This window comes from Macrobrachium nipponense, chromosome 35 (assembly GCF_015104395.2).
Source record: "Macrobrachium nipponense isolate FS-2020 chromosome 35, ASM1510439v2, whole genome shotgun sequence".
In the NCBI taxonomy this organism is placed as follows: domain Eukaryota; kingdom Metazoa; phylum Arthropoda; class Malacostraca; order Decapoda; family Palaemonidae; genus Macrobrachium; species Macrobrachium nipponense.
In genome coordinates, this window is record NC_061096.1 from 26,577,167 (window position 1) to 26,605,147 (window position 27,981).

General features: G+C 38.3%; 1 protein-coding gene across 4 annotated transcripts in view; it reads left to right on the forward strand.

The window, feature by feature from the left end:
* The window catches only part of LOC135208502 (potassium channel subfamily K member 10-like), an 84,154-nt gene extending 61,981 nt beyond the window's left edge, over window positions 1-22,173 (forward strand). For all 4 annotated transcript variants that reach the window (XM_064240752.1, XM_064240755.1, XM_064240753.1 and 1 more), the window contains exons 3-9: window positions 13,897-14,064; window positions 14,422-14,543; window positions 15,246-15,465; window positions 17,178-17,305; window positions 17,920-18,015; window positions 18,698-18,940; window positions 19,164-22,173. In XM_064240752.1, coding sequence (XP_064096822.1) covers window positions 13,897-14,064; window positions 14,422-14,543; window positions 15,246-15,465; window positions 17,178-17,305; window positions 17,920-18,015; window positions 18,698-18,940; window positions 19,164-20,087 — 1,901 coding nt within the window. In that variant the 3' untranslated portion in view covers window positions 20,088-22,173. The remainder of the gene's footprint in view (window positions 1-13,896; window positions 14,065-14,421; window positions 14,544-15,245; window positions 15,466-17,177; window positions 17,306-17,919; window positions 18,016-18,697; window positions 18,941-19,163) is intronic.
* The last annotated feature ends 5,808 nt before the right edge of the window (window positions 22,174-27,981 follow it).

Here is a 27,981-nt window from a genome sequence, read left to right on the forward strand (position 1 = left end):
TTCAATGAATTTAATGCGTGCGTTTGTGTACATACAGGGACACAAATTAATTTTTAAATTTTTTGGACGGTGATATTTACGTTAATTTGATTTTACTTTTTTGTACAGAGTGTTATATTTCAATGAATTTAGTGCATGCGATTGTGGCCATACAGGGACACAAAGGTACAGGACGCGTGTATGGTCAATTGTTTTTATTTTACATTTTTCGACCTGTTCTACCTCTTCCTTCAGCCTTTTACGTGTCAGTATTGACAGACATTGCCATGTGGAGCTTGTTTGAAGATGTAACGTACCGAAGGGTGACTAGAAAAGCTTTATGTTGGAGTAAAGCTTGCGCAAGAATATGTGAACGGCAAAACGATGCTTGACGCTGAATCCGCTGACACTAATGAAAGTTTGAATAGTTTGCAAGAGGGAAGATGGGGCAGGGAATTTCAGGGAGAATAAGATAGTGGAGGCAGATGAAATGAGATGTCAATGCGGACGGAGGGGGGAAGGAAGGAGTCAATGCAGGGGATGATTGTAGAATTTAATAAAAATAAAAAAAAGAAAGCAAAGTAACCTGAATTCCATGAAAATTATGAAAAGCTCTAAGCTATTCATCTAGAGCTCCATCTGAATATTTGACGAGGCACTAGTGGTCAACCCTCATAAGGGCCTCATGGTTGTAATAAATTAAACCTTATCGGAGAAGTATCTTTCTTCGGAACAAAGCCATTAACACTGTATTGAATCCAACTAAACTAATATTTCTATTGCTGCCACGTTTTAGAAATTTGCAAAAGACTTCAGGAGTTCTCAGGAAGTGCTAGTGAGTCGCATTGAATTGAAGTCTATACAATATTAATATTATTATCGTTATCATTATTAGGACGCATGCAGTAATGATGATAGTAGAACGAATGTTATCAAAGGCCATGTTTTAGAAATTTACATAAGACTTCAGGAGTTCTCAGGAGGTGCTAGTGAGTCGCATTGAGTTGAGTCCATACGACATTAATTATAAAGATTTTCATTATTATTATTAAAAAAACTCATAATCACATGAGTCAATAAAATGGGAAAGTAAATCCACAATAATATGTCTGCTTGATCTTGTTATTTAAAATACAAAGCAGAAAGCTCTCGATGACCTGCGCGGTCCTCCTTGATAAGGAGGAACTGTGTAGGTCATCGAAAGCGTTCTGCTTTGTATTTTAAATAACAAGATCAAACAGACATACTATTATGGATTTACTTTTCCATTATTATTATTATTATTATTATTATTATTATTATTATTATTATTATTTATTATTATTATTATTATTAGCAGGACGCATGAGCTTTCTACTGGTGAAACACAATAACGAACTTCACGACAAAAACGCAGTTCTATAGCTCCCCCTTGTAAGAAAAACATTAAAACATCAAAATACGTAACCGAACTCCACATTAAGAAGAGACACGATAAAACACCCCAATCACAAACTCCACATTCGGAGACCTATAATATAATCGTATCTGTCGTACAATTAAAACTAGACTCGACATGGTGATGTTTAAAGGAGCAGTTTAGATATCGGTGTCGATCGCGAGCGGAACAGGTTCCGAGTTGAATCAGTTCTCACGAACGTATAAAAAAAATAATAAATAAAAAAGTTATACAGCTGAGTCGGGTGGTTTTCAAGTCTTATCTGAAATCATATATCTTCTTTATGGATATTCTCTTATAATGGGACTTAGGCAGGTGGACTTTGTTAATGGGGACACGGGGCAGGTGGCTTCTTCCTAACCTGGGCACTGCGCAACATGGGAAAAAAAATTGGGGGGATGTCGAAGAGCCTCGCCTCATTTCGTTGGTACTTTTAAAATTGTGCATTTCTAAACTTTAAACAAAAATGTGACATTTGTGGCTGATGCTGCTTTCGACATTAATTTTTAATCGTTGCTGGGGTACATTTTTTTTCTTTTTTCTCTGATATTGCTTGTCACTGAGTTTCATGGTACATTTTTTTGTCTTGTGTTCTTTGTAGGTGATGCCGCATTTACATCATGTTGGATGTATATAAATATATATATATATTATATATATATATATATATATATATAATATATATATATTTATATATATATATATATATATATATATATATATATATATATATATATGTATGTATGTATGTATGTATGTATGTATGTTTTATATTATGCTGCTTCTGACATTGTCCATTCCCACTCAGTTTTCTCATGCAATCTTGGTTGTTGATGTTTCTTTGTACGTCATCCTTTAACTTTTTTGTTCTTCGCAGACTCTACTGATAGCATTATTCGGTTATTAGCTGTTCATTTCTTTCCTGTTGTGTCAGTTCATATATATACGTGTTTCCATATCTCTCTCTCTCTCTCTCTCTCGTCTCGGGCTCTCTCCGTCTCTCTCTCTCTCGTCTCTCTCTCTCTCTCTATCTCTCTCTTGTGGGATAGTTGATTGAATGTAAGATTTTAAGGTAGCCCTTCATGTTAGGGTTTCATGAAGAAGCTGCAATAGGTCTCCTTGAAGCTACTACATTCACGAACTCTGACAAAAACAGACACGTAGCCTTGCTCAGTGAATCCTTTAACCTCTAGGATTGACAAGTGAATCGTGAATCGACTTTTGCATCGCTTTTCTGGAACATCCGTTCTCCAGGCGCGATGTATGAGAGCTCGGGGTCCTATTGAACGATTAACATATTCTTATCCGTGACGTCACTCACGACACAGCATTGTTTCTTCCATCAGGATGGGAATAATAATGGTAGGAGATCCGTTAGAGAGAGAGAGAGTTTGCTACTTCTAGGGCGAATGTCATCTACGTTCGCTGGCTATTGTTGGCATTGCGTTCTGCGTTGAAGAGTTATCTTAAGACGCCTTTCGTTACCAATACAATCGAAGTAACCAAAGTGGAGGTCGCTGACTGACGCTAACTTTGAAATACTTGGCTCTTAATTGGTAGACTTCGTTCGAAGGCTTACTCGTGGGATACGGTCTTAAAGCCGGATTTGTCGGGATTTATTAATAATTGTAGCGTTGATAACACTTCCTTGTGACGAATCCAACGCCTACACTGTTTGTCAGATCGGCCCAAGGTTGAGTTCCTCCTACACCGTGGATCAGACCGAAGTTGACCTAGAATTCACTTTCTCGATACCTGACGTTAAAGATCTGCGGTTTCATATGAAGATAATGATAATAAAATAATAGACAAGCACACGCTTACACATGTATCATATATATTTAGATTAATATATCTCTAGGGAGGGTTTTATATAAGTTAGATGCATTCAACGTAAGTAACGTAGTCGTGTGTTTATCAAACTGGTCTACGATACGGTCATCGCTAGACCTGAAATATTTTTCTCTTCCTTGTTATTTCATAAGTATATAGTTCCACGAGCTCTGTGAGATAAGCATGAATTAAAAAGGGGGAAAAGTACAGAATATTGTAGCTTAATACAATAACAAGGGCTACGTTTTTGGTGGTTTATTTTGCTAGTAAAAATGTCCAAAAACCCTGTAAAAAATTGACTAAATTTGCAGCTTTCCAGACCCTTTGTTCGGTCTTCAGACTCTAAAAGAATATCAGTCCAGGTTTACAGAGTCTTTTAAGATGCGTAGGAATTAACGCCTTCCAGAATCCTGTTCCAGTGTCTCTTAAGTGATATGACTTTTTTTTTCTGCGATTTTTTTTTTTTTCGTTTTCAACAAATTTTGTCTCCAGTCTTGAAGTTTTTCTGACAAATCTGATTTGAAGTGCAAGTTTACTTTGCTTTAGAGGATATACATACACACAGACACACATATATAGTATATATTATATATATATATGTATATATATAATAGTATACTATATATATATATAGATATATATATATATATATATATTTTATTTGATATATATATATTATATATATAATATATATATAATATATCTATATATATATAATATATTTATATATATATTAATTTCCTCTAAAATATATGTATAATCTCCATTTCAAATCGACACATTTACTACGGAATTCGTTCTATAGTGTTTCCTGAATGGTCGCCCCTTCTTTTGTGTCACTGTGTCCGTCAATTCGTCAGTCCCTTCCTCATTATTTCTCTCAACATCCTCTGACGTCACCTGCAACTTTCTCCATTGTCTCTTCAAAATCCTTCGCCTCACTGCCAGATTTTGCCTTCAACATCCACACTCATTTCCAATCCATTGACGGTTTTTCAGAATTTCACTAATTTTGAAAAGTAAGGAGATGGGAGCAGAGGCATGGCCTTACGCTGCTGTGCATGCGCAGTAAACTAATGTTTATTTATCTATCGATAGTATTTATATTTTATGTTGTTTTTTCTTTTTTTTCTTCGTGGCTCGTAGTAGGGTCCACTGTGATCACTGGTGCTGCTACTCTCACCAGACCAGTAGTCTCGTAGTAAATCTTTTCAGTGTGTCAATGTGCATATAATTCGTCAACGAACTCGACGTGAACCTTTTTTTTGTAGATTATTTCTAGGGCTCTTGTCTCTATCGTGAGGATAGATTTTGCCTTCAACATCCACACTCATTTCCAATCCATTGACGGTTTTTCAGAATTTCACTAATTTTGAAAAGTAAGGAGATGGGAGCAGAGGCATGGCCTTACGCTGCTGTGCATGCGCAGTAAACTAATGTTTATTTATCTATCGAATAGTATTTATATTTTATGTTTTCTTTTTTTCTTCGTGGCTCGTAGTAGGGTCCACTGTGATCACTGGTGCTGCTACTCTCACCAGACCAGTAGTCTCGTAGTAAATCTTTTCAGTGTGTCAATGTGCATATAATTCGTCAACGAACTCGACGTGAACCTTTTTTTTGTAGATTATTTCTAGGGCTCTTGTCTCTATCGTGAGGATTTATTAAGAGAATAATAAATAAATAAGTAAATAAATAAATAAATAAATAAATAAATAAATAAATAAATAAATAAATAAATAAATAAATAAAATGTTCAATTGGTACAAGAAAAATAAAACTGAATCATGTTCTTTGTCTCCCCCCAAAAATATGCACCCTCAAAAGAGTCGACCAGGCTCCACCCGTACGCGAAGGAAACAGAGGAATGTGTCGAAAGTTAGCCTCGACTTGAACATATACTATGCACGCGTCTGTCTGTTGTCGTTTGCATTCGTTTGTTCGTGGATGTTCGATCGTCTCCGTTGTCGTTCCGTAGATGTAGGTGAATATGAGCAATGATTGAAATGCGAGCCTAGTGTCAGATCACTCCATTGCCTTTAATGTACATAGCAATGTTGACATAGCAATGATACGCCCCTTCTTTCAAATCTTTAGAACTTTCATTTTGCACTCTCCTCAATAAATAAATGAAATAAATAAATAAATAAATAAAAGTGGGTTAGAATTAAACCGTAAAGCCTAATTATGATAATGAAAACAGAACTAAGAAATAAAAAATAAATAAATAAATAGATAAATAAATAAATAAAAGTGGGTTAAGATTGAAAATAATTTCAAGAAACGGACTTAAACCGTAAAAACCTAATTACGGTAATGAAAACAGAACTTGAACATAAATAAATAAATAAGTAAATAAATAAATAAACAAATAAATAAAAGTGTGTTAGGATTGAAATCAGTTTCAAGAAACAGATTTAAACCGTAAAACCTAATTACGGTAATGAAAACAGAACGAATTACCTCGATGAAAGGATACATTGAAATTGCACCTACCCCATGAAAAAGGAATATTAAGACTATTTATACATTCTGATCACGGAGGCAACGAATCACGCTGCAATTAGCCTATTAATTGCAGTCCCGTTACGTGTAGGACATCCTGTGCTAATAAGGTGATACTTAACTCGCATTTCAGTCCGAGCGAAGTTCTCCTTTTCAGAACTCTGGGTCAGCCTCTCTCTCTCTCTCGTCAAGAACTCAAGATGCAGGCTCGCTTGAAAGAAAATCTGCTCTGGAATCCCGGCTGGGAGTCTGAACGGTAAACAAACTTGAACTACTTTGGTGTAAAGAAAAAAGAAGATGACGGTCGAGGTGCACATAGTGACATTCATGAATTACATTTCTCTCTCTCTCTCTCTCTCTTCCTTATTTTGGTAGCTAAGTATGGACAGATTCCTTAATGCTCTCTCTCTCTCTTATTTTTGTAGCTAAGTATGGACAGCTTCCTTGATGCTCCCTCTCTCTTTCTCTTCGTTTGCTGATATTTTAGCAACGGGTCCCCGATTTTCGTTTTATGGAACACCTTTGAAGAAAACGTAGCTGGATTCAGAGGTGAAATCATCGGTCCATCATGAATTCAGCCCAGCTGGAGTCGCAGGCTTTGAATTGACGTTGTTGGTCACCACCTCTTCTTCCATAGAGGTTCCATTTACGAAAGGACCCTTTCCCCGTCCGGGAATACTGTCTCCTGTTGTTGCAGGGTGCTGCCCTTGTCCGCTGAGAGATGCCAAAACGGGGTTTAAGATAAATACCCGTGTTCCTACGAGTGATTTTTATGGTACCTGACTACAGTACCTTCACCAACCCAGTAAGGTCACTGGGGAAGAAAAATGGCCGGTGCACTCGGTCCCCTGATGTGCAATCTGAAATGGTCAGGTTATCTGATGTAGAACCTGTTGGCTGGAACCCTCTTATACCGGTTTATCGCTGGTACTTTTGCAGTTTGCCAGTTTCTAAATCCCCGGAGCACCTGAAATGCTCGCCTAATTCTTGGCCAGCAGTTTGACATTCCTCTTATTTTTTTCCTCTTTTTTTTTTTTTTTGCAGACCAGATGGGTCCCAGGGGCCAAGGAGTTCTTCTGCCAATTTTGACCTTAGCAGAGTAATTAGAAGGATGCTTAATCATCTCATGTACTTTGAAGGCTACGGCAAGATAGTCAGGATTAATATCACCCGAGGGGTTTTGGAGGGAGATAATGGTGACTCTCTCTCTCTCTCTCTCTCACACACACACACACACACACACACACACACACACACACACACACACACACACACACAACACTGAAAACTAGCTCTGTAAGATGACTCTTAAAAAAAAAATCCTTGACAGTTACTGCTTTGTATAACTGATACCGACCATAGCAATCGTAAAAGCTTAGAACATCTTTTTTTTCATTGATTTTTTTTTTATGCTCCGGACTACAGTGAAATTCTTACTCCTGTTGTACTTTATAGGTCTCTGAAGACTTGACGTTCGTACCATTCGAAAGGTCTGTGTCTTGGTTATCCCGTCGACTTCAATTATTGGCCAGTAAATTTTATATGAGGAAAATCAGCTTGTAAATGTATGTAAGTGACGTTACTCCCATGCATAAGTAGTTCTCTAGAGCATTATAAACTAAACGCACGGTATATATTTGTAGCAAAGTCTGTAGCTATAGATTGTAAGGGCTAGTGACGTCATTTTTACAAATCGTCTAAGCTTCGAAGCCATAAGTCTCTGCCAAAGTCTTCACTTGTCTGATCGACATTTGGGCTAAAGAGTTCTTGATCAAACATAGAACTCAAGGATTGTGCGTCCTCTGGTTGGTTAATAAAGGCAGGTTAGTTCTCTAAATTCATGAAAAATTTGACCGAGTGATTTGATACGACAGACTGGAGCCAAGTAACTCCATTTTTTTTTTTTATCGTCGACTACGCGATGAAAGAGAAAGTTCAGAGGAATAAATAAGGTTTTAGATTTCAATTCCGACAAAATAATAATCCAGAAGAAAAAAATATGTTTTAGGAGATTTCAATTCCAACAAGATAATAATCCAGATTAATTTTTTTTTGTCCTTTTTTTAAGATCACTTCTTTCCCGAAAAGGATTACAGAATTCTCTCTCTGTTTTATATACAGTTTGAGGATGTGCGAAAGGTGTATCTTTCGGGGATAAATCATGAATATTATCATTATGTTAACTGATATCTGTAAATGCCCATTTTTTTTTCATTTATCGTCGACTACTCGAGGAAAGAGTGAGTTCAGAGGAAAAAAAAAAAAATTTAGGAGATTTCAATTCCGACAAGAAAATGATCCAGATTAATACTTTTTGTTGTTGGCCTTTTTGAGATCATTTCTTTGCCGAGAAGAATTACAGAATTCTCTCACTCTCTCTCTCTCTCTCTCTCTGTGTGTCTTATATGCAGTTCGACAGGTGTATCTTTGGGGGAATAAATAATTAATATCATTACGTTAACTGATATCTGTAAATGCGCATTTTTTTTTTATTTATCGTCGACTAGGCAAGGAAATAGTGAGTTCAGAGGAAAACAAAAATGTTTTAGGAGATTTCTATTCCAACAAGATAATAATCCAGATTCATTCTTTTTGTTGTTGTTCTTTTTAAGATTTTCTTTCCGAGAGAAGGATTACAGAATTCTCTCCCTGTCTGTCTGTCTTATATGCAATTCGAGGCTGTATCTTTCGAGGGATAAATCATGAATATTATCATTACGTTAACTGATATCTCTAAATGCGCATTTTTTTAAATTTCATATAAGAAATTTTTCTTTTTGAACGAAAAATGTGGTTTGTTTATTACCTTGGCGCTATATATAATAGCTCCTCATACATATAACCAGCATCAGAAACCAGTTACAGTTCCTTGGCTGACGACAGCAGCCAGGAGGTTGATCTCGTAAACAGTTTCGTGCGCTTGCAGTCAGGTTTCGAAGACTTATAAGACGCACTATCTGTTACGAATTTGTATAGCGTTTTTGTTGCACGGGTTTTTTCGTCGGCAAAAATTTGAACCACCACCCAGCTTAGGGGTTAGAGAGAGAGAGAGAGAGAGCAGACACTTGAACCACCACCTAGCTTATAGGAGTTACTGCCCGGACCGTATCGGTTCTGAACCCAAGTATAGAGAGAGAGAGAGAGAGAGAGAGAGAGAGAGAGAGAGAGAGAGAGAAGGATTGCCAACCCTCCCGACGTCTTGCGTAAGATATGCACAGAAACCCAAGGTGAAGGGTTCACGCTGAACTTCCACTTGAGGGACGGAATAATGAAGCAGATCTTGAAAAAATAAATTTTTTCCTATTTTCGAGATTGCAGTATTATTCCCTAAACATAATCATGAGGATTATATCCTTAAAAAATAAAAAAGAAATTTGCAACGTCATCTCAAGGGTCCAGTCAAAGCATGAGGCCACTCCTTAAGATAATTTTCGGAGGAACCCTTTCTCACACCCCTGTTGGGGATAACATTCAAGTGATGTAAGAGGTGGCACTTTTTTGGCGAATTCTTTCCCTCTGCTGCTGCTGCTGGCAAAGCTTCGGAACTCCCTTCGTGATGCAGGTTCCCCTTGAATGGCAAATCCTTTTTGGGCTCAGGACTTAGTCCTTTTGTGTCTCGCTTCTTTGTGTTATTTTTCTTTTTCGGGTACGAGGTGATGTCAGTGGCGTTTACATTTTTAAAATATGTCTATTTAGCCTTGTTGGGTGACACCCTGCACGAGTATTGAAACATTGCCGTATTTAACGTTAGGCAGGAGAAACGTCTCCCAGAAATGAAATGATTTGAAACAATATTCAAAAGATAAAAAGCAAAAATAAGACAACTTAGCAAGTCGTAATTCCGGACTGAGTGAACGAACGGCGATATAGTGTGTCTCCATTAGGATAAAAAAAAAAAAAACACATACACTCACAATTCATTTCAAAACTAATTGCAAGCGTACGATTCTGATGAGAGAGAGAGAGAGAGAGAGAGAGAGAGAGAGAGAGAGAGAGAGAGAGAGAGAGAGAGAGATGTAGGCTCTGCAAGAACGTAGTCAGCAGGGCGAACCCAACTGAAGTGTAGTAATTATGGCCAAGGTTCAGACACTGCAGATTTTTTTCTGTTTTCCTGCGCCTCAGAAAACCAGTCTATAAACCATACTAGGTTGCAAAGAGGCCCTTCTCGCTTTTGAACCACCACATGCATTCTAAAGCAACGCTACTTCGGTTATCATCTTCCAACGTGGAAGGTTAAGCATTCATACCAAAGGCCGATATACTAGACTTCCCATTTTGCGATTTGCACTCCGTGAAAAAATACTAAGTGTCGAGATTTTAGTTTACTCGGGGGCGAAGCCTACAAACTACTTTGTTGTTGTTGTTGTGGGGGTGGGGGGGGGGGGGTGGTAGGAATGGTGTACGGAAGAGCCTAAAATGGTCCGAAAACGGTGTTATTACGCGTTGATATTAAATTTTGACGAAGCTTTTTTTTTTTTTTTTTTTTTTTGGTCCGGTTTTACAAAGAATGGGCTGTAACCCGACGGTGTTATACTGAACCCACTTTTTTTCTTCTTCTTCTTTTGCTCATACGGGCACCTGACGTAAGGGCATAACTTTCTCCTGTCGTTCACTTCTCTTGTTCTTTGTATGGAAATAAGGAACTTTGCTTCTTATGTGAGTTATTGCAAAACACTTCTTCTTCAGAAACTTGGTAGTACTCCTCAACAAGCAGTCGATTGGTCAGAAGAGTGAGATATTGCTTTGTTTTTTAATATAAACAATTTCCCAGCCTAATAATTTCTTCTCAGCTGCAGTTGCAATTTCATGTAATTTCTGCTTTTGAAACGGCTTTCCTCATCAATGATGGAAATTGGACATGAGAGAGAGAGAGAGAGAGAGAGAGAGAGAGAGAGAGAGAGAGAGAGAGAGAGAGAGAAAAGGTCCAAAATTCTACAATCTACGGTGTAAGTTTGCCCTCTTCCAGTAAAAATACTGCCCATCTCTAAGTGTCAAGGATAACCAACACTGGTTCATGAAGGCTTCCTCTTTGACTTATTTTTATCCAGACGCTAAAATGATCTGCATAGAGAATGAGTTATTGGTCGAAGCGTAGCTTATAGCCTTACGCTGGCGACTACAATACAAAAGCATTGCAAGGAAGAATTCGGATGAAAAGGATCATGAGAGAGAGAGACCTTACCTTACCTTACAGACCTTACAGTTCGTTCGGTTGCCCCAGGTCCCTCAGTGTGAGGCGCCTCTAATGTCTACCAGAGAGTTGCTAGTACATCTTCCGGTATATTTTGCATCTTCCAATCTTGGATGGTCTGGGATGCAGTTTAGATATTTGTCGAGCTTATTCTTAAACACATCTACGCTCACTCCTGATATATTCCTCAGATGAGCTGGCAACGCATTGAATAGACGCTGCATTATCGATGCTGGTGCGTAGTGGATTAATGTCCTGTGTGCTTTCCTTATTTTTCTGTATAGTTTTGGGCACTATTAATCTACCTCTGCTTGCTCTTTCTGATATTTTTAGTTCCATGATATTTTCTGTTAGAGAGAGAGAGAGAGAGAGAGATGAGAGAGAGAGAGAGAGAGAGAGAGCGTAAACTGTGCAAGCAAACCACGCCGAGGTAAGCAAGAGAAAAGGATCCTGAGAGAGAGAGAGAGAGAGAGAGAGAGAGAGAGAGAGAGAGAGAGAACGAAAACTGAACGCGCAAACCACGCTGGGGCAAACAAGATGGAGACGCAAACAGGCTCAGACAAAAAAAAAAAAAAAAAAAAAAAAAAATTGAGGTAGATTCAAGCATAACAACCACATATGAACAGTCATTATCCCAAAAAAGCCGAGTAATGCTTACAGCAAACCAGTTCCCGAAGAATACCTTGGCATTGGGCGTGATTACAGCAATTACGTTGGCCGTGAGCTTTTGCCAGCAAAGCAAAGCTAGGAAAGAAAAAATCAAAGAGGTGACGCGAGATGCTCAGATCAAGGGAATTAATGCGTAGGTTGCTCGCAAATTTACGACGAATAACTGCACTGAAGTGCGAGAGGAGGTTCACTTGGGAAGAAAGGGGAAACGCTAAAAGGAAAATGAAGTGGAGTTTGGAAGAGATTAACAAAAAGTAAACAAGTTAATAGCTAAAGCATATTACGCAGAGAATGTATGTTTTCATGAATACAAGCGAGGAATAAGGGCAGAACAGAGATATACTGAGAACAAGCAACTAAAACATGATAGATTAAAAACAATAAATAAAAAACTAAAGCATATTAAACAGAGAATGTATGTTTTCGTGAATACAAGCGAGGAATAAGTGCAGACACAAGAGATCATGAGAACAACGAAAACATTATAAATTTGAGTAGGAGAGAGAGAGAGAGAGAGAGAGAGAGAGAGAGAGAGAGAGAGAGAGAGAGAGAGAGATGAAAAACTGAAGTAAGTACTTTACCTTCCTCTGATTTAACTACAGAGGAAGGTAAAGTACTTACGTATGAGGTTGCAAGATTGAACATAAGATGTTTGATGAATGTTTCTAGGCTTGATTTTCTTGACATTATTATAGAATCAGAAATGCGTCTACTTTCACACGAAAAGAACTTAAGATCATTAACCAGCTAAGCAAGCTTGCACAGCAGAGAATGCCCGACTGTGGAAAGAGCAAAATACAACGATGAGGAAAGAAGTGCTGTGAATTAAAAAAAAAACAAATGAAAATGCAACAAACCGATGAAAAATAAAACAGAAACAGCCTCTGGGAAGTGAGTAGGAAAGTAATGGCACAGAAGCAGTGGGCACTTTAGAGTAGCATTACAACTCTTGAATTGTTAAGCATAAACATTCATAGCAACGAGTAGAATCTTTTTCTTCTTCTTCTTCTTGTGTACGCTGAGACAATCGGAATTCCCAAGACATGACATCACGACTTCCTTTGAGGACTTCAAGATTAAAATAAAGAATTGAGAGAAAGAGACTTTGAAAATGTGAAATCACGTCAGGAATGTTCATTGGGGATTATTACTTTTGACCTTTGACCAGCGATAAGGAAACTTCAGGTGAAATCGCCATGGTTCTACCTGCGCATGTTAATCTTAAGTTCCAAGTATTATATTCAAAATGAGTCTCTCTTTCTCTCTCTCTAGCTCAAGTAAAAAGACAAAATTTCTCTAGCGTTTGGGAACAAAACCCGACCAGTAAATATGATTTCCATTGATCGAGAACAGAGGTAAAAATACAAGACTGTTACATTATAGGTGAACATTTGATCATTTATGCACGCAGTATATATACATATATATATATATATATATATACACTAAACAGATATAAGTGGTTTGTTATGCAAGTGAACGCACTGGTGTATACTTTCTTATATACCACAAGCGAATGTCATCTGCTTGATTTGATTTCGTGATTTCTGAGACGTTATGTCAAGATCCGTAAGGATTGTACAAAGGCCTGCTTAATATGCAGAAAGTGACCATCGCCGTTAGATTGAAACTGGCATAATGCCCGCACGATGGCTTCGTCCTTGAACGGTTCGTATTAAAGCGAGATAAATGGGCTCCTTTGTCGTTTGCAAGGTTCCAAAGTACTCCCCTGTCCATATGTTGACTTCGCTCTCCTTTGCATAAGACTTCAGTGTTTCATAGCTGCTTACCGCACGATTGGCAGGTCTATTATATGCTCAAGACCCCTGGGGGCCACACCGAACCCTTTTATTTTCCCGTAACAAGAAGGCAGCTCAAATTATCTTGTCAGGTACACAAGAAAAAAAAAATGGCCTGAATACGAGTTTGCAGAGGCGCTGTGCAGTCCTAGCCTAGGTTATTTAATGCTGTGGTTTATTCATCTTGCTTTATTGCACACTGCCAACCGATTCTACTTTAGGAAACCGAGGCTATGGGAATATATAGGAATATGGGAATGAATTCTTATTCGTTTCCTCCGAGGTTGCAGTACAAACGGGGAAAGATGGGTCTCTTGTTATTGTCAGTTTCAAAGATGCGGTTGCCGATGTTTATGTCTTTTTCGTGTTGGTTTGTGTGTGTGTTAGAGAGAGAGAGAGAGAGAGAGAGAGAGAGAGAGAGAGAGAGAGAGAGAGAGAGAGAGACTCCCCCAATAACCTCTCTGATATGACGCTTTTTGCAGATGTGGTGTCGAATCTGCCGAACGCGACGAAAACTGACGTGGAGGCCATACTCCTCGACGTAGGGCACAGCTGCGACCACGACTTCTTACATCTCGTGGAGGATGAACCGCTCACCTGGTCGCTGTGGAATTCGTTCTTCTTCACCTTCACCGTCATTACCACCATAGGTATTGGAGGGTTCTTTGTATTCTGCTAAAATTGTTGGCAGTTCATGTTTCACAATGATAAAAATATCGGTCATTGCTAAAGGCAATATTTTTGGACGATTTTTCAAGTATTTGCATGATTTTTTTGACACCAGAAAATGCAAATAAGGAAAATATGGACATTTTAAACTATCCTCTGGTTATTTTTAAATCTAATACATTATGTCATTTTCAAACCGCATTAACTTCGTGTCAGAAACATATTTTAAAAACTGAACATTTGATTTTTATCTCATTAAAGCATCCCGGTCTGAGTTTCGAGAACTTCTTTCATTATTTCACCAACAAACTGAAATTAACATTAATACTCTTCGGCAGGTTTTGGCCACATGTCCCCAGCGACCGCCTGGGGGAAAATTTTCTGCATCCTGTACGCTACGGTGGGCGTCCCGCTCAACGGCATAGTCATAGCCACTTTGGCTGATTTCTTCTCAGCAAAAGTAAGTTACGGATAATAGTTTCTTAAGTCTTCATTATTCAGAACCCTTTTAACGATTGTTGAACCTTGTCTGAGTCGTCTTACAGAGTAAAAGTATGTCATAAAAGCGGTAAAGAGACTGAGTTTACCGCTTCATTTCTTATACCAAAGATTTCCCAACAAAAGTAAAATATAGATAATCTTTTTTTTTTTTAGTTTCTCTTCCATAAGATTGCTAATTGAACTTTTTCTGACAAGCTGTTTTTATTAGAGTAAAAATACCTTACGAAAGTGGTAAAAAAATAACTATGATTTTAACTCCTTCGTTTCTTATACCGAAGATTTTTCACCTAAAGTAAGTTATAGATAATTATTTTTAGTTTCCCTTTCCTAGGATAGTTAGTTGAACTTTTCCTGATAAACTTTCTTCTGTAGAGTAAAAATACCTTTCGAAAGCGGTAAAAAAATGAAAAAAAAAGAACCCATTTTATCCCTTGATTTCTTTTATCAAAGATTTCCCAGCAAAAGTTAAGTTATAGATATTTTTTTAGTTTCCCTTCCTTAAGATTGTTAATTTACCTTTTTCTGATAAACTTATTTAGTAGAGTAAAAATGCCTACGAAAGCGTTAAAAAAAAAAAAAACTGATTTTACCCCTTGCTTTCGTACACCAAAGTATCACGGAAATAGATTGCTTTTAACCCAAGGCACCCTTATCTCCGCAGGTGGTCAATTCGCGCGTGAGAGCCAGGGCCAAGCGCTACCAGTCATCCTGGCTGGCTGTAGCAGCCGATACCATCTGCTATCTCTTGCCAGGATTTGTCGTCTTCCTGGTGATTCCTGCCGCCATCTTGGTAGCAGTAGAGAAAGGATGGGATTACCTGGATTCCTTCTACTACGCGTTCATCACGCTCACGACCATCGGCTTCGGAGATTACGTGTCAGGTATAGGAAATCTTTGTTTTGTACCGAACGTCTTGAACGATTCGCGCTTGTATCTCGATACCTTAGTTGATGAAGATTATCTTAGTCCGACTTAAGAACTTATCCGTAATTACCCATATTAATTTATCCTTTCGCTGTAAATTAATGTTTGCTAAACAAGAGCATCTATTATACTTTTCACTTGCTAAGAACTGAATACCGTAAAAATCGCCAAAATATTTATATTCTTTTATCCTTACGTTGGCGATACATTCAGATTGGATCAGTGGAATCACCACTAATGTTGATAAACTTGCAACGGGCATCAGGAATGCGGAGCCAGCGACGCTGGGTCACAATGATGCCCGAAAAGTGCTAGTATGAACAGTTGTCATCTTTGGTACCTCTCTCTCTTGTAATATAAATGTTGCATCTATACGGTGGATTTATTGACCGCAAAATCCTTCTCTGTCACCAGTGAATTCATGACACAAAAAGGATTCGGGATTCGCTAACCTTACTCGGTGTTTGAACCAGTTCCGCTAAATTATTTAAGAGAGAGAGAGAGAGAGAGAGAGAGAGAGAAGAGAGAGAGAGAGAGAGAGAGTCTGTGAAGCGATTGCTTAGTGGTGTTCTAGGAAACGTTAAAAAAATGAAAATACGAAAAAATTTGAAATAAATTCATATAAGCGTTATTAGCACTAAAACAAATTCCTTTTATTCCAACATGCATACACAGATGGGATTACTACCTAAGGGTGAGTTGAGGTTTTCAGTGTCTATTTTTATTTTGTGCTATTCGCAGTTTTGCTAAAAATAGTTATTTAAGGTATGTGTTTTTAAGGTATTTGTGAATAATGATAATAATAATAATAATAATAATAATGAATAATAATAATAGTAATAATATATATGAAATATAAATTTTATTCTGGTTGATCATAATATGCATTTGGAGACTACAACGGGATTGTAGATAGTAACCTCCGCTGAAAAATCGTGGATACAGCATATTTTCTTATTATTACTGTAAATGCGATTCTAAATACGTATATAACACTAATGATAATAATAATAATTATTATTATTTAATAATAATAATAGTAGTAATTATTATTATTATTACATGTTTTATATGTAGGATCAGTGAGAAGGATCTCCAGTGTTGATAGAGGGAAAAATTATGAATCGCTACCTAAGAATGAGAACAGCTCATTATCTCATCGGGATGTGAGCTATTAGATACAGATGGCTGCCCTCATTAAAATGTATTCACTCATATAAGTTCATGGATGTCCGGGTGTTTGAGATAGTTCCATTTCACCCCTTTCTGGATGACAGGTCTGGGAGTGCGAAACCGGCCAAAAGTTTCGGTGTGTGCCAGTCTTACGTCACTATACAGACCCGCTCTCCAGAAAGGGGTTGGATGGAATTCAGCTTTATCCCCGGAGACATTCATGAACTTGCATGAATGACTGTACCACGTTGGTAGTTTGTCAGTGCGGATTACGTAGTACTTCAGACTTTGTCAGGTTGAAGATAAAGATTCGAGGGAGATGTAGACTACAGAGTATTTAGATGGTTAAGACGGTTAGCTCTTGCACAGAAGTAAACTTGCTATGTCTAAATCTGGACAGCCCGGCCATTAATTTTTTTTTTTTTTTTTTTTTTTTTTTTTTTACAATTTTCCATAAAAGGTTCCTCTCTAAAATCTCTTCCTCTTCGTACGACAGGCCGCCAGGAAACCGACTACGTACTTGTGTGGCTCTACAAAATCATATCCTTTTTCTGGATCATCTTCGGTCTGGGGTACATCATCGTGACCATCACATTCATTCAGAAGGCCCTGAAATCTAAGAAGGTAAGAACGGGTGCTATTTCATTTTGCCCACTTATCCTTTTTAACCCTTTTTTTCGAGGGATGTCTTGTGACGTCATTACGTGAATGGTAACTTTGTTGGGTGATTGATGACGTGCCAATGGCGTGTGTGGAATGGTAAAAGGTTCTTCCATTGCTGTGATAAGAATGGCATCTGGCAGCTTTTCATCCAGGAGACGTTCTTCACGAAACAAAGAAATAAACGTATTTGTTGTCCAAATATATTTATCTTAATTTCAAGCTCGTTAAAAATTAATTGTATACACCGGTAAATAGAAATAACATTAAATTTGTTTTCAAGACACAGGAACACGTAACATTTATGAGTTTCCAATTTTATTTTCTGTTTTCCCACAGTTTTCTTTAAAGTTTTCTCATTAAGAACTTTTTACTTGGTCAGATCACAGAAGTCGTAATCATACGTGAAGTCTTATTCTTTTCATACGATGTATTCAATCCAAAATCGCCACTGGCTGCTGTCAGGGTAAACCACAAGTTTCAGTAAAATATAATTCTCAGGGAGGCTTGTTACCTCTACACTGGACCCTACTCTATTGATTGCTTAAATAGTTGCCTAAACAGATTCTTTTTTGCAGGTTCACAACATCGAGCGAAGAATGGCGAAGGTGCTCAAGAAACACGCCAACAAAATGAATTCCAATGTCCACCACGATCTCAAGCGCCTGAGGAAGGTGAGGCTGAACTACTTCTTGGACGTTTTTTTACCTTTTTCTATAGTAAGAGGCTGAGAAAAGGCTACTTGAATGATTTAGAAAAAAAATAGAGCAGTGAATTTCACAATGTGAACGTGCATGTCAAGTTCTCAGTAAGAGCTATCTCCTATTTATCAAAATATTTTTGCACTGAATCCTTTTTACAAGTAAATTACTGTCGTAGATGTAGTCTCGAGAGCAAAATCAACGTTTGATCGAAGTATGCATTCAAAGCAGGTTCAGATATTTAATGCAATGGCATAAGTAGAGAAAATATACATGTGTATAAATGTGTAACGGATTCACGAGGATATGGAACTTGACGAACGTATAAATAAAAGGCAAATGCCACGAAGGAAGGGTGAAACAACTGAGTTGTGCTAGGCCTTTCGACGCTCCATCCTTTATTAGTAAGGACAGTGCGTCGAAAGGCCTAGATTTTATCTGTGTTATATATTATATATATATATATATATATATTATATATATATATAGATATATATAATATATATATAATTATTGATACGTAAGTATTACACACGGTAAACAGTCAATAAATTCCCCCCCCCCCCAACCTATTTTTAAGGACTGCAGCTACCATTGCACGTTTGCCCCCAAGCTTTTACCCACGGCTTACTCACGACCCCTCCCACCTTTCCAGGTCGTCAACACCATTTCGGAGATGCGAGACCAGGACGACTACCCGCAGGACGGCGAGAAAGCCAGAAACCAGAGCGAGGAGAAGATGAGGCAGAAGGAGAAGCTCGCCCTGGAACTGGAAACTGAGCAAGATGCGACCAGCCACGACAGGGCCTTCTATTCGCACCAGAATTCGCCTTACTCGATCAGAGAGTCGCTGAAGCGAACTCGCTCCTCATCGGATGCCGGTATCCCTCTGTCGAAGGTGTGCATGCATTGTTATTCCTCTTGGTTTCTTTATTGTACATTTTAATCTTTTCAAAAGCGCAAGCGGTACCAGTAGTTTTTGTTGTTCCTTCTGTTCATGTGACCTTAAGCGAATCATTAAGATTCCCACTTTGTGATGCTGTAGCCAGTATACAAATATGTTCCGTTTTGTTCAATCCTTAAAAATGTTAACCTTTTGCCGCTCACTCTCTCCTCGCCAGAGCGAAGGGTTCCTGGCATCGAATTCTCTGGGGAACTTCAACATGTTCCTGGACATGGTCGAGACCCTCCTGAGGGAACACGAAGCCGACGCCGCCAAGAGGGCAGACGACGAGGCGCGCCAGTTCATGGACGACACGAGCAGCCGAGAAGACTCCAGCTCCGAGAACTCGGACGAAGAACCGCTGGAGACACCGACGGACGAAAAAAAACAGCGGGACGCGGAGACCGGTTTCATCAACTTCGTCTGCACCGGTGACGACGACAAGATCATCTTCGAAAAGGACGGCGAGAAACCTCCTCAGAAGAGCGACGAAGCTCAGAATTCGCAGCTGCACAGGAAGCTGAGTACTTTCCTTGGCATTCCCACCTTGTCGAATGACGTCACCTGCGTCTCGGCCAAGTCACTCCCGAACGACAAGATCACGAAAGCCAGCGACCTCATCGGGATGATGGAGAGCTTTGTGAATCACCAGTCGGTGCCCGACCAGTACGACACTTTCACCGGTTTGGTCAAGGGTACCAACCGTGGCGTGAGTTCCACCGTCCCTGGGCGGTACAGGTTCATCACGGAGTGCGAGAACAGAGTCCACCTGAAGGACGTGTTCCAGACGGACGCGGCGGCGGCGGCGGTGGTGGCTGCTGCTGACCCAGACGGGAAAACACAGGGCGAGGTGTCGAATTCTCAAGACCAAGACGACCCGAAATCGTCATCATCATCAGCCAGCCCAGCCTATGACGGCCGTCGCTGGTCTGTGAGTGATCCCTGCGCTTCGCAAAACTCGAAAAATGGTGAAATTTTATTCCAGGAGAGGAACGGTATAAAGAGCGAACCGTTTCGACTTCCCAAATGGGTTCATAGTGAATCGGACCAAGAGAACAAGAGTGATTCTGAAGACAGCTCCCCCGACTACTCGCGTCTATGAAATGATGATGATGACAATGATCTTACATTGAGCAAGATGATGAAAAAGAAAAATTGTTTATAAACACCGAATTCCGTCCACATCGTTCGTTATAAAAACAACAATTTTTGTATCCACATCTTTACGGGTTTACTTGATCATATATTGCGGGAGCAGAATCACTTACCTGTGGTGCTGCTCGCCGTTGAATAACTTGGCAGGACAGTTGACAATTACGGTTGTGAATTCCGTTGTCTGAAGACTTTCTCAATTGAGTATGTTTACTTTCGCGCGGGCAAGAAGACGGTGGTGACGCCCCTGTAAACAAGAAAAGAATTGGATGATGCTGATGTATATACAAATATTTCATTTCTCGTTGGTTTTAATATTAAAGTATCACTCAGCAATTTAGAGAAAATAAAAATCGTATAAGATGCGCTTTCAATAAGTGATATCTCCGATGTTCCTCGCAGTACCAAACTTGTTTCGCATACTAAAAAATAAATAAATAAACTCAATAGGTAAAAATATCCAGTAGCATTCAACGTTGTACAAAATAGTATGCAGACAAGTTTTTATTAATGAGTATTTAATACTCGCAAGTATACGATGAATTGTCGACAATGCATAATGTGCCTGTTTTGTTCTTGATCTGTGTTGAAAGGTCCGACCCCTCGTCTTTATCCTCCTTGAATATGCGGACCCTAAGTTACTTTTGTTTATTCACTCGAATTCAGATATTATTTCCTCATCCATTATTTACAGAAGGTTTTATTGTCAATTATTGGCAGTAGTTCAGCGAAATGAAGATAGTGTAGATAGGTAGTTGACTGTGGACTAGTAAAAGTTGTTTTTAGCCGATCAATGATACGTTAGGAAGTAGAAGTAGCTGAATGCAAGTAATTTCCCATTGGATGACTGAATCCCAAACCCTATTTCGCCTGATCCCTCGTGTTTCTTTCACCAGTCAGCGCAGCATTGCATTTTAGAAGGCCAGTGGTTTTATGTTCTTAGTTAACGCTGTTGTACGCATAGAATTAGGGTAATTCTAAGCCCTCATTACGCGGTAAAGTAGACTATGGCGAACGTCAACTGCCATAGTCCACTTTACCGCGAAATGAGGGCTTAGAATTACCAGAGTTAGTTCTTCGAATAAATGATGAATCCTATATATTCTCACGGTGATGGTTAGTTCAGTGACGTGACACAAGCGAATGGTTGGAGATATGGAGAGACTCCTTCATAGAAAACGTATAAATTATGAAGATGGGGGATAACTCGCCGAGTCTCATTACCTCGCACCGAACTCCTGCGGTATGCTGCAATTTTCCAAGCGATGAGTAAGCCTGGTATGAAAGAGTGGGTGAATTTTTATAGGTTTATTACCAGTATCACTGTAAAATGTTACTTGAGGCTTCGCTGAAAGCGTCAGAGAATGGCAGACTGTGTTGGAAAGGGAATCCTAGCGATCTGTTAAAGCGGTGATATTCTCGTGCAGTCTAGACTCCTCAGGAAGACTTATATACAGTATTCCAGTTGAACCGTGAAGGCCAGTATCGTTTCAGACTAAGAGTCATGATGATGTAGTCGTATCTGGTGAAACAATTATACAACGCTGTAGTATTCATTTGTTTTTTGTATGAGACTATCCTCTCCCGCTGCCTCTTTTAAATTAAACTGTCGGTTGGCGTCCGTTATACCCGTCTTGCACCAAACTACTTAAGATTTACCCCAAGTTTTAAGTTATTTTTTTAATCCCACGCTCAACCCTCGTCTTTGACTCAGACCTGGGACCGGGATGAGTTATCTGTTGTCACTGTTATAAGTAAACCTTAAAAATAAATAAATAAATAAATAAGCGGAGTTCATAAGTGCTTATAATCATGACCGTCAATATAGTATATTCCTCGCCACTCTATAGGTGAGTGGGCCATTGCGTTTATTGTGATATGGTATGAATTTTTTAATTGTAGATGTTTATCTTATTATTATTATTATATTATTTTTAAGTTTGTCACATTCCACTGTAAGCAGTAAATAAATAATGTGAGATATATCATTCAGAATGATACAAATTATGTTATGCAATATATTGATTTTATAACAATTTAAGTTTTTTCATACCCTGCTTCCTGTGAATTTTCGATATAATATCTATATCTATATATATATATTTATATATATATATATATTTATATCATGGAGATAAATATAGATAGATACTTGCTTGTATGATATACAAGAATAATTACATATTAGTAAGAAAACATGATAAATTAATACTATTTTATTCTAAGGGGTCCACAATAATTCAAAAAAATATTGTATAGTATACTCTCGCGATAGAGTTTTTCCCAACATTATTATCATTATTATTATTTTTATACGTCCCACCTCTGCTTTTCACTTCTCAAGAATAAAATATTCTGCAATTTTTCATATGGTTATCCTGTGGAAGCTTTCTAGAAAAAGTAGGCTATATGTATGTTTATATATATATATATATATATATATATATATATAATGTGTGTGTGTATTCACCATAAAAGCAATAAACGGCCAAACATTTGGTCATGATGGCCAATGTGGGTCTATACGCGACAAGACAAGTGGTTTACTCCAACTCTATAATTATAGTAGTCAGGCACCGTTGTCAGTTATCATAATGTTTTTATTGTATTAAACGAAAAAGAATCATTACTGTGAAATACGTTGAAAGTTGTGCAGAAGCTATTAACAGAATACGATTCTGTCTAGCCATGATCGGCGTCTATTGAGCAAAAGAAGGCTAACACCTATAGCAGTCGTTTCTCTCTCTCTCTAATCTAAGACTTTAGAACTTTAGAACTGTTAAATAAGGTATACATTAAGAGAGTAATTCTGATAAGGAAAAAAATGATTATAATCAAATGGATGCCTCTGGTATCGTTTGCTCAGACCCAGGCGGGCCGAGGGGAATTCAGTCCAGCAAAGAAGTTGAACTCTGTGGAAAGACTTCACACTCTTCAACTCAGCCTAAGCTTTTGTCAGGTTGTTTCTGAACATTGTTTCTAATTCTATTTTATGAATAAATTTTCAAATGAAAGAGACATCAGACTTATTTGAGTTATATGAAATAATAATCTCAATGAAGTAATAAACAACAAAGAATAAGAAAGATTGACTTCCTTTCAGGCTGAGTCAAGTATGGATGCACCATAATAAGACAAAATCTGAAAGCACCAGAGTATTCAGGGTGATTTTATTGTATGAAAATACATGTTTTATTTCAACTTGATCGTATGACTTATTAAAAATCCGATGATAAATAAAAACAGGTATAAATGTTTCTCTCTTCACTTTTATTCGTTGTAATTCCTTTGTGTTTTATCTTATCGATTTCAGGAAAAGATTATTTAGTTGTACAATTAATACCGAATCCTTTGGTATGACCAAAACTTTCATCTTTTGCAAAACGTGAGATAAATGAAGAAATATAAACATATTGGTAGTTTTCTAAGCCATAGACGAAAATAATGAGATACTGAGCGAGCGGCCTACCTCCCGGCACCAGCCAATCAGAGGCCGCCAAACAAACATCTCGTAGGCACAAGAATCTACCTTAAATGAATCGACTATAGTGGGTCGTGCTTGCACGTGTTTAATGATGCTGCATAGAATTTAAAAAAAAAGTCTTTGGGTTCGGTCCTGGTTAAAAAGACGTGAAAAGTTTTATTTTTAAAAAATAACCTAAGGTTAGCCTTATTTACACAACCATAGTCAGACTGTATTATAAATTAAGATTGTGAAACACTGAAAATTTTCTATAGATTTTTGTCTATATTATTTGCTAATGCAAACAAAAACAATGAGAGCAGACCTAAGCTATATAACAATCTGGTATTCACGATTTAGCATGCATATCTGTATGAAGATCAACAAGTTCAGAAAAGTTTTCCTTGTGTCTCATGGTGATTTCTTGGTAATTTTTTTTCATTTAAGGCCCTTTTTCATAAAACTATCATGCTTATGGTCCCATAAGCATCGTCTCTCCCCCATATCTTCGACCAAAAACTGTTCTGGCAATCTGGTCTACTGTACCAAGAAGTTCACCTTGGGCGCTCTCCGAGATATAAACAAACAATAAAGTCGACTCGACGGTAGCGATGGGTTAATTTCAATCGGTACCGTTTTCAAAATTCGTGACGACGACGACACCAGAAAGTTGTCTTCAGTGTTGCCGCTGTATCCGCATAAAGTTTCCGCAAGCGCTTAGTTACGTTTTTCAAGCGATGCTCGTTTACTTTTGGCCTTCTATACGAAAACAAAGAAAACGAAATTCTCACCTTACTCGGTAAACTAAATTATTTAATTTTCTAATTGTGAACAATGTTGCATCCGAGTCTGTCACTGATATGTGTAATATCTGAATCGATGTGTTCGTCACTAATTGATAATTATGCACTGTTCCTCGGCATCATTATTAACATTTTGAGACTGTGTGTCACATTTTAAAAATTGTCTCCATTGGTGTGTTCATCACTATCTGACGATTATAATCATGCACTGTTCCTCTTCACCATTATTAACATTTTGAGGCTGCGTGTCATATAGCCTAACACTATTGTCTTGCTCATTTTCGCTTTTTTTATCATCATCAGCTTCGTCTGAAGATGAGTAATCTTCAGGAAAAAAAAGACTTTTAATATCCTAATCATGTGAATCATATGAATCCACTAATTCATTGTCGTCCTGAGTTTCACACATTTCAACTTCAGTTTCTTCTTTGGGAAATAGCAGTTTTCTAAGGAAAAATTCGATATATAATCACGCGATTTGCGGCCACTCATGTTTTTTTCATTTATAGGCCATCTGCTGTATATGGTCACTATAAAGTATCGAACGGGATAAAACAATGAAATCATATGCATGATAATGGATTGGCGATCTGGGAAGATAGAATACTTAGTCCGTATAATTATGGTTGCCACTTGATCTTTACGAGTTTAGCAGAGATGCAGGTATATATAATATTAGAAGTTTCATTGTCTATGAAACGTGAGCTCCAAAGATATATTTTTGAAACTCTGGACATTACCTTTGTACATAGCAAATTAATTAAAAGAGAGAATTCTGGCATTGAAAATCCTTTTTTTGAAAACACTGAGTATAGCACTTGTTTAGCGTACTACCTACTTGCGGTAAAAACTGCATGCCCGTAGGAGGTTGTAGAGGTAATTAATCACTTATTTACTGCACCTATTCGTAGGATATGATGATCATGAGCTTTGCACATAGGGATTTGAACGATTCATATTAATTTCGTTATACTAAATATAATTCTATATCTATATATAGTATATTACTAATATTAGAACATACATGCATATATATATACATATAGACATATATGCATATATATAATACATATAAACATAAATACATACATACACGCATATATATATGTATATACCACATATACATGTATATATACTTAACCAAGGCCACAGCAAAAATAAAAGGAGTACCGAGCGCTTTTCTGTTATTTCAACACATTTTCGAGGTACAGTGCTAGAAACACAGAGAACATCTAACAAAGTAAACATAAAAACTTAAAAAATTGAAAAATAAATATTCAAAGTCCGGTTACAACCATTACAGCTGGTACAGAACAGCTCAACAGGTGATTAAAAAGAAACAACCCTACAAATCTCGCTAACAACAAATGGGTCCAGTTTGTACTTACCCTGGCTTACATTCATTAAGTCACCGTTATATTTAATAAAAGCAGATTCAATAATATTCCTACGATATTTAAACAACTTTTGCCCCCTCCCAATGAATCATGGGATTAAAATTATTAATGTGTAAAAACAAAGCATTCGACATTTATCCCGTTCTCACACTATATCTATGTTGTTTAATTCTGGTGTCCAGTCCCTTCCCAGATTGTCAGATATAAACACAATCGCAGTTTATGCAAGGAACCCCGTACATACAGCACAGAGAAACTTTGGGAGAATTCCTTATTAGTATGTTTTTCAGTGTATTTGAAAATTTAAAAACAATATTAATATTAAAATTCTTGCAAAAACTTGGAACCCTCCGTAAGAGGTCATTATATGGTAAAACGAGCACATTATCATTATTAAAAACCATTCTCGTAGTTACAGAATAAAAAGTTTTTTTGTCCCGGGACACATGGCGGGCCTCCCCCGCCTGTCCTGGGACAAGTGGCGGGCCTTGCCCGCCCATCCCGGGACACATGGCGGGCCTCACCCGACCCGTCCTGGGACAAGTGGCGGACCTTGCCCGCCCGATCCCGGGACACGTAGCGGGCCTCCCCCGCCCGTCCTGGGACAAGTGGCAGGCCTCGCCTGCCCGTCCCAGGACAAGTGGTGGGTCCCGACCGCCCATACCAGGACAAGTGGCGGGTGCTGCCCACCCGTCCCAAGACACGTGGTGGGCCCCACCCGCCCATCCTGGGACTCGTGGCGGGCCCTGCCCACTCGTCCCGGGACGCGTGGTAGCTGCCCCGCCACGAGTCCCAGGATGGGCGGGTGGGGCCCACACGTGTCCTTGGGACGGGTGGGCAGCACCCGCCACTTGTCCTGGTATGGCGGTCGGGACCACCACTTGTCCTGGGACGGGCAGGCGAGGCTGCAACTTGTCCCAGGACGGGCGGGTGAGACCGATACGTGTCCCGGGCATGATGGGCGGGCAGGCCCGCCATTGTCCCAGACGGGTGGGTGAGGCCGCCATGTGTCCCTGGGATGGGCGGGCAAGGCCCGCCACTGTCCCAGGACAGGCGGGGGAGGCCCGCCATGTGTCCCGGGACAAAAAAAACTTTTTTATTCTGTAACTACGAGAATGGTTTTTAATAATGATAATGTGCTCGTTTTACCATATAATGACCTCTTACGGAGGGTTCCAAGTTTTTGCAAGAATTTTAATATTAATATTGTTTTTAAATTTTCAAATACACTGAAAAACATACTAATAAGGAATTCTCCCAAAGTTTCTCTGTGCTGTATGTACGGGTTCCTTGCATAAACTGCGATTGTGTTTATATCTGACAATCTGGGAAGGGACTGGACACAGAATTAAACAACATAGATATAGTGTGAGAACGGGATAAATGTCGAATGCTTTGTTTTTACACATTAATAATTTTAATCCCATGATTCATTGGGAGGGGGCAAAAGTTGTTTAAATATCGTAGGAATATTATTGAATCTGCTTTTATTAAATATAACGGTGACTTAATGAATGTAAGCCAGGGTAAGTACAAACTGGACCCATTTGTTGTTAGCGAGATTTGTAGGGTTGTTTCTTTTTAATCACCTGTTGAGCTGTTCTGTACCAGCTGTAATGGTTGTAACCGGACTTTGAATATTTATTTTTCAATTTTTTAAGTTTTTATGTTTACTTTTGTAGATGTTCTCTGTGTTTCTAGCATTGTACCTCGAAAATGTGTTGAAATAACTGGAAAGCGCTCGGTACTCCTTTTATTTTACCTGTGGCCTTGGTTAAGTATATATACATGTATATGTGTATATATACATATATATATGCGTGTATGTATATGTATTATGTTTTATATGTATATATATATATGCATATATGTCTATATGTATAATATATGCATGTATGTCTATATATATATATATATATATATATATATTAGTATAACGAAATTAATATGAATCGTTCAAATCCCTATGTGCAAAGCTCATGATCATCATATCCTACGAATAGGTGCAGTAATAAGTGATTAATTACCTCTACAACCTCCTACGGGCATGCAGTTTTACCGCAAGTAGGTAGTACGCTAAACAAGTGCTATACTCTGTGTTTTCAAAAAAAGGATTTTCAATGCCAGAATTCTCTCTTTTAATTAATTTGCTATGTACAAAGGTAATGTCCAGAGTTTCAA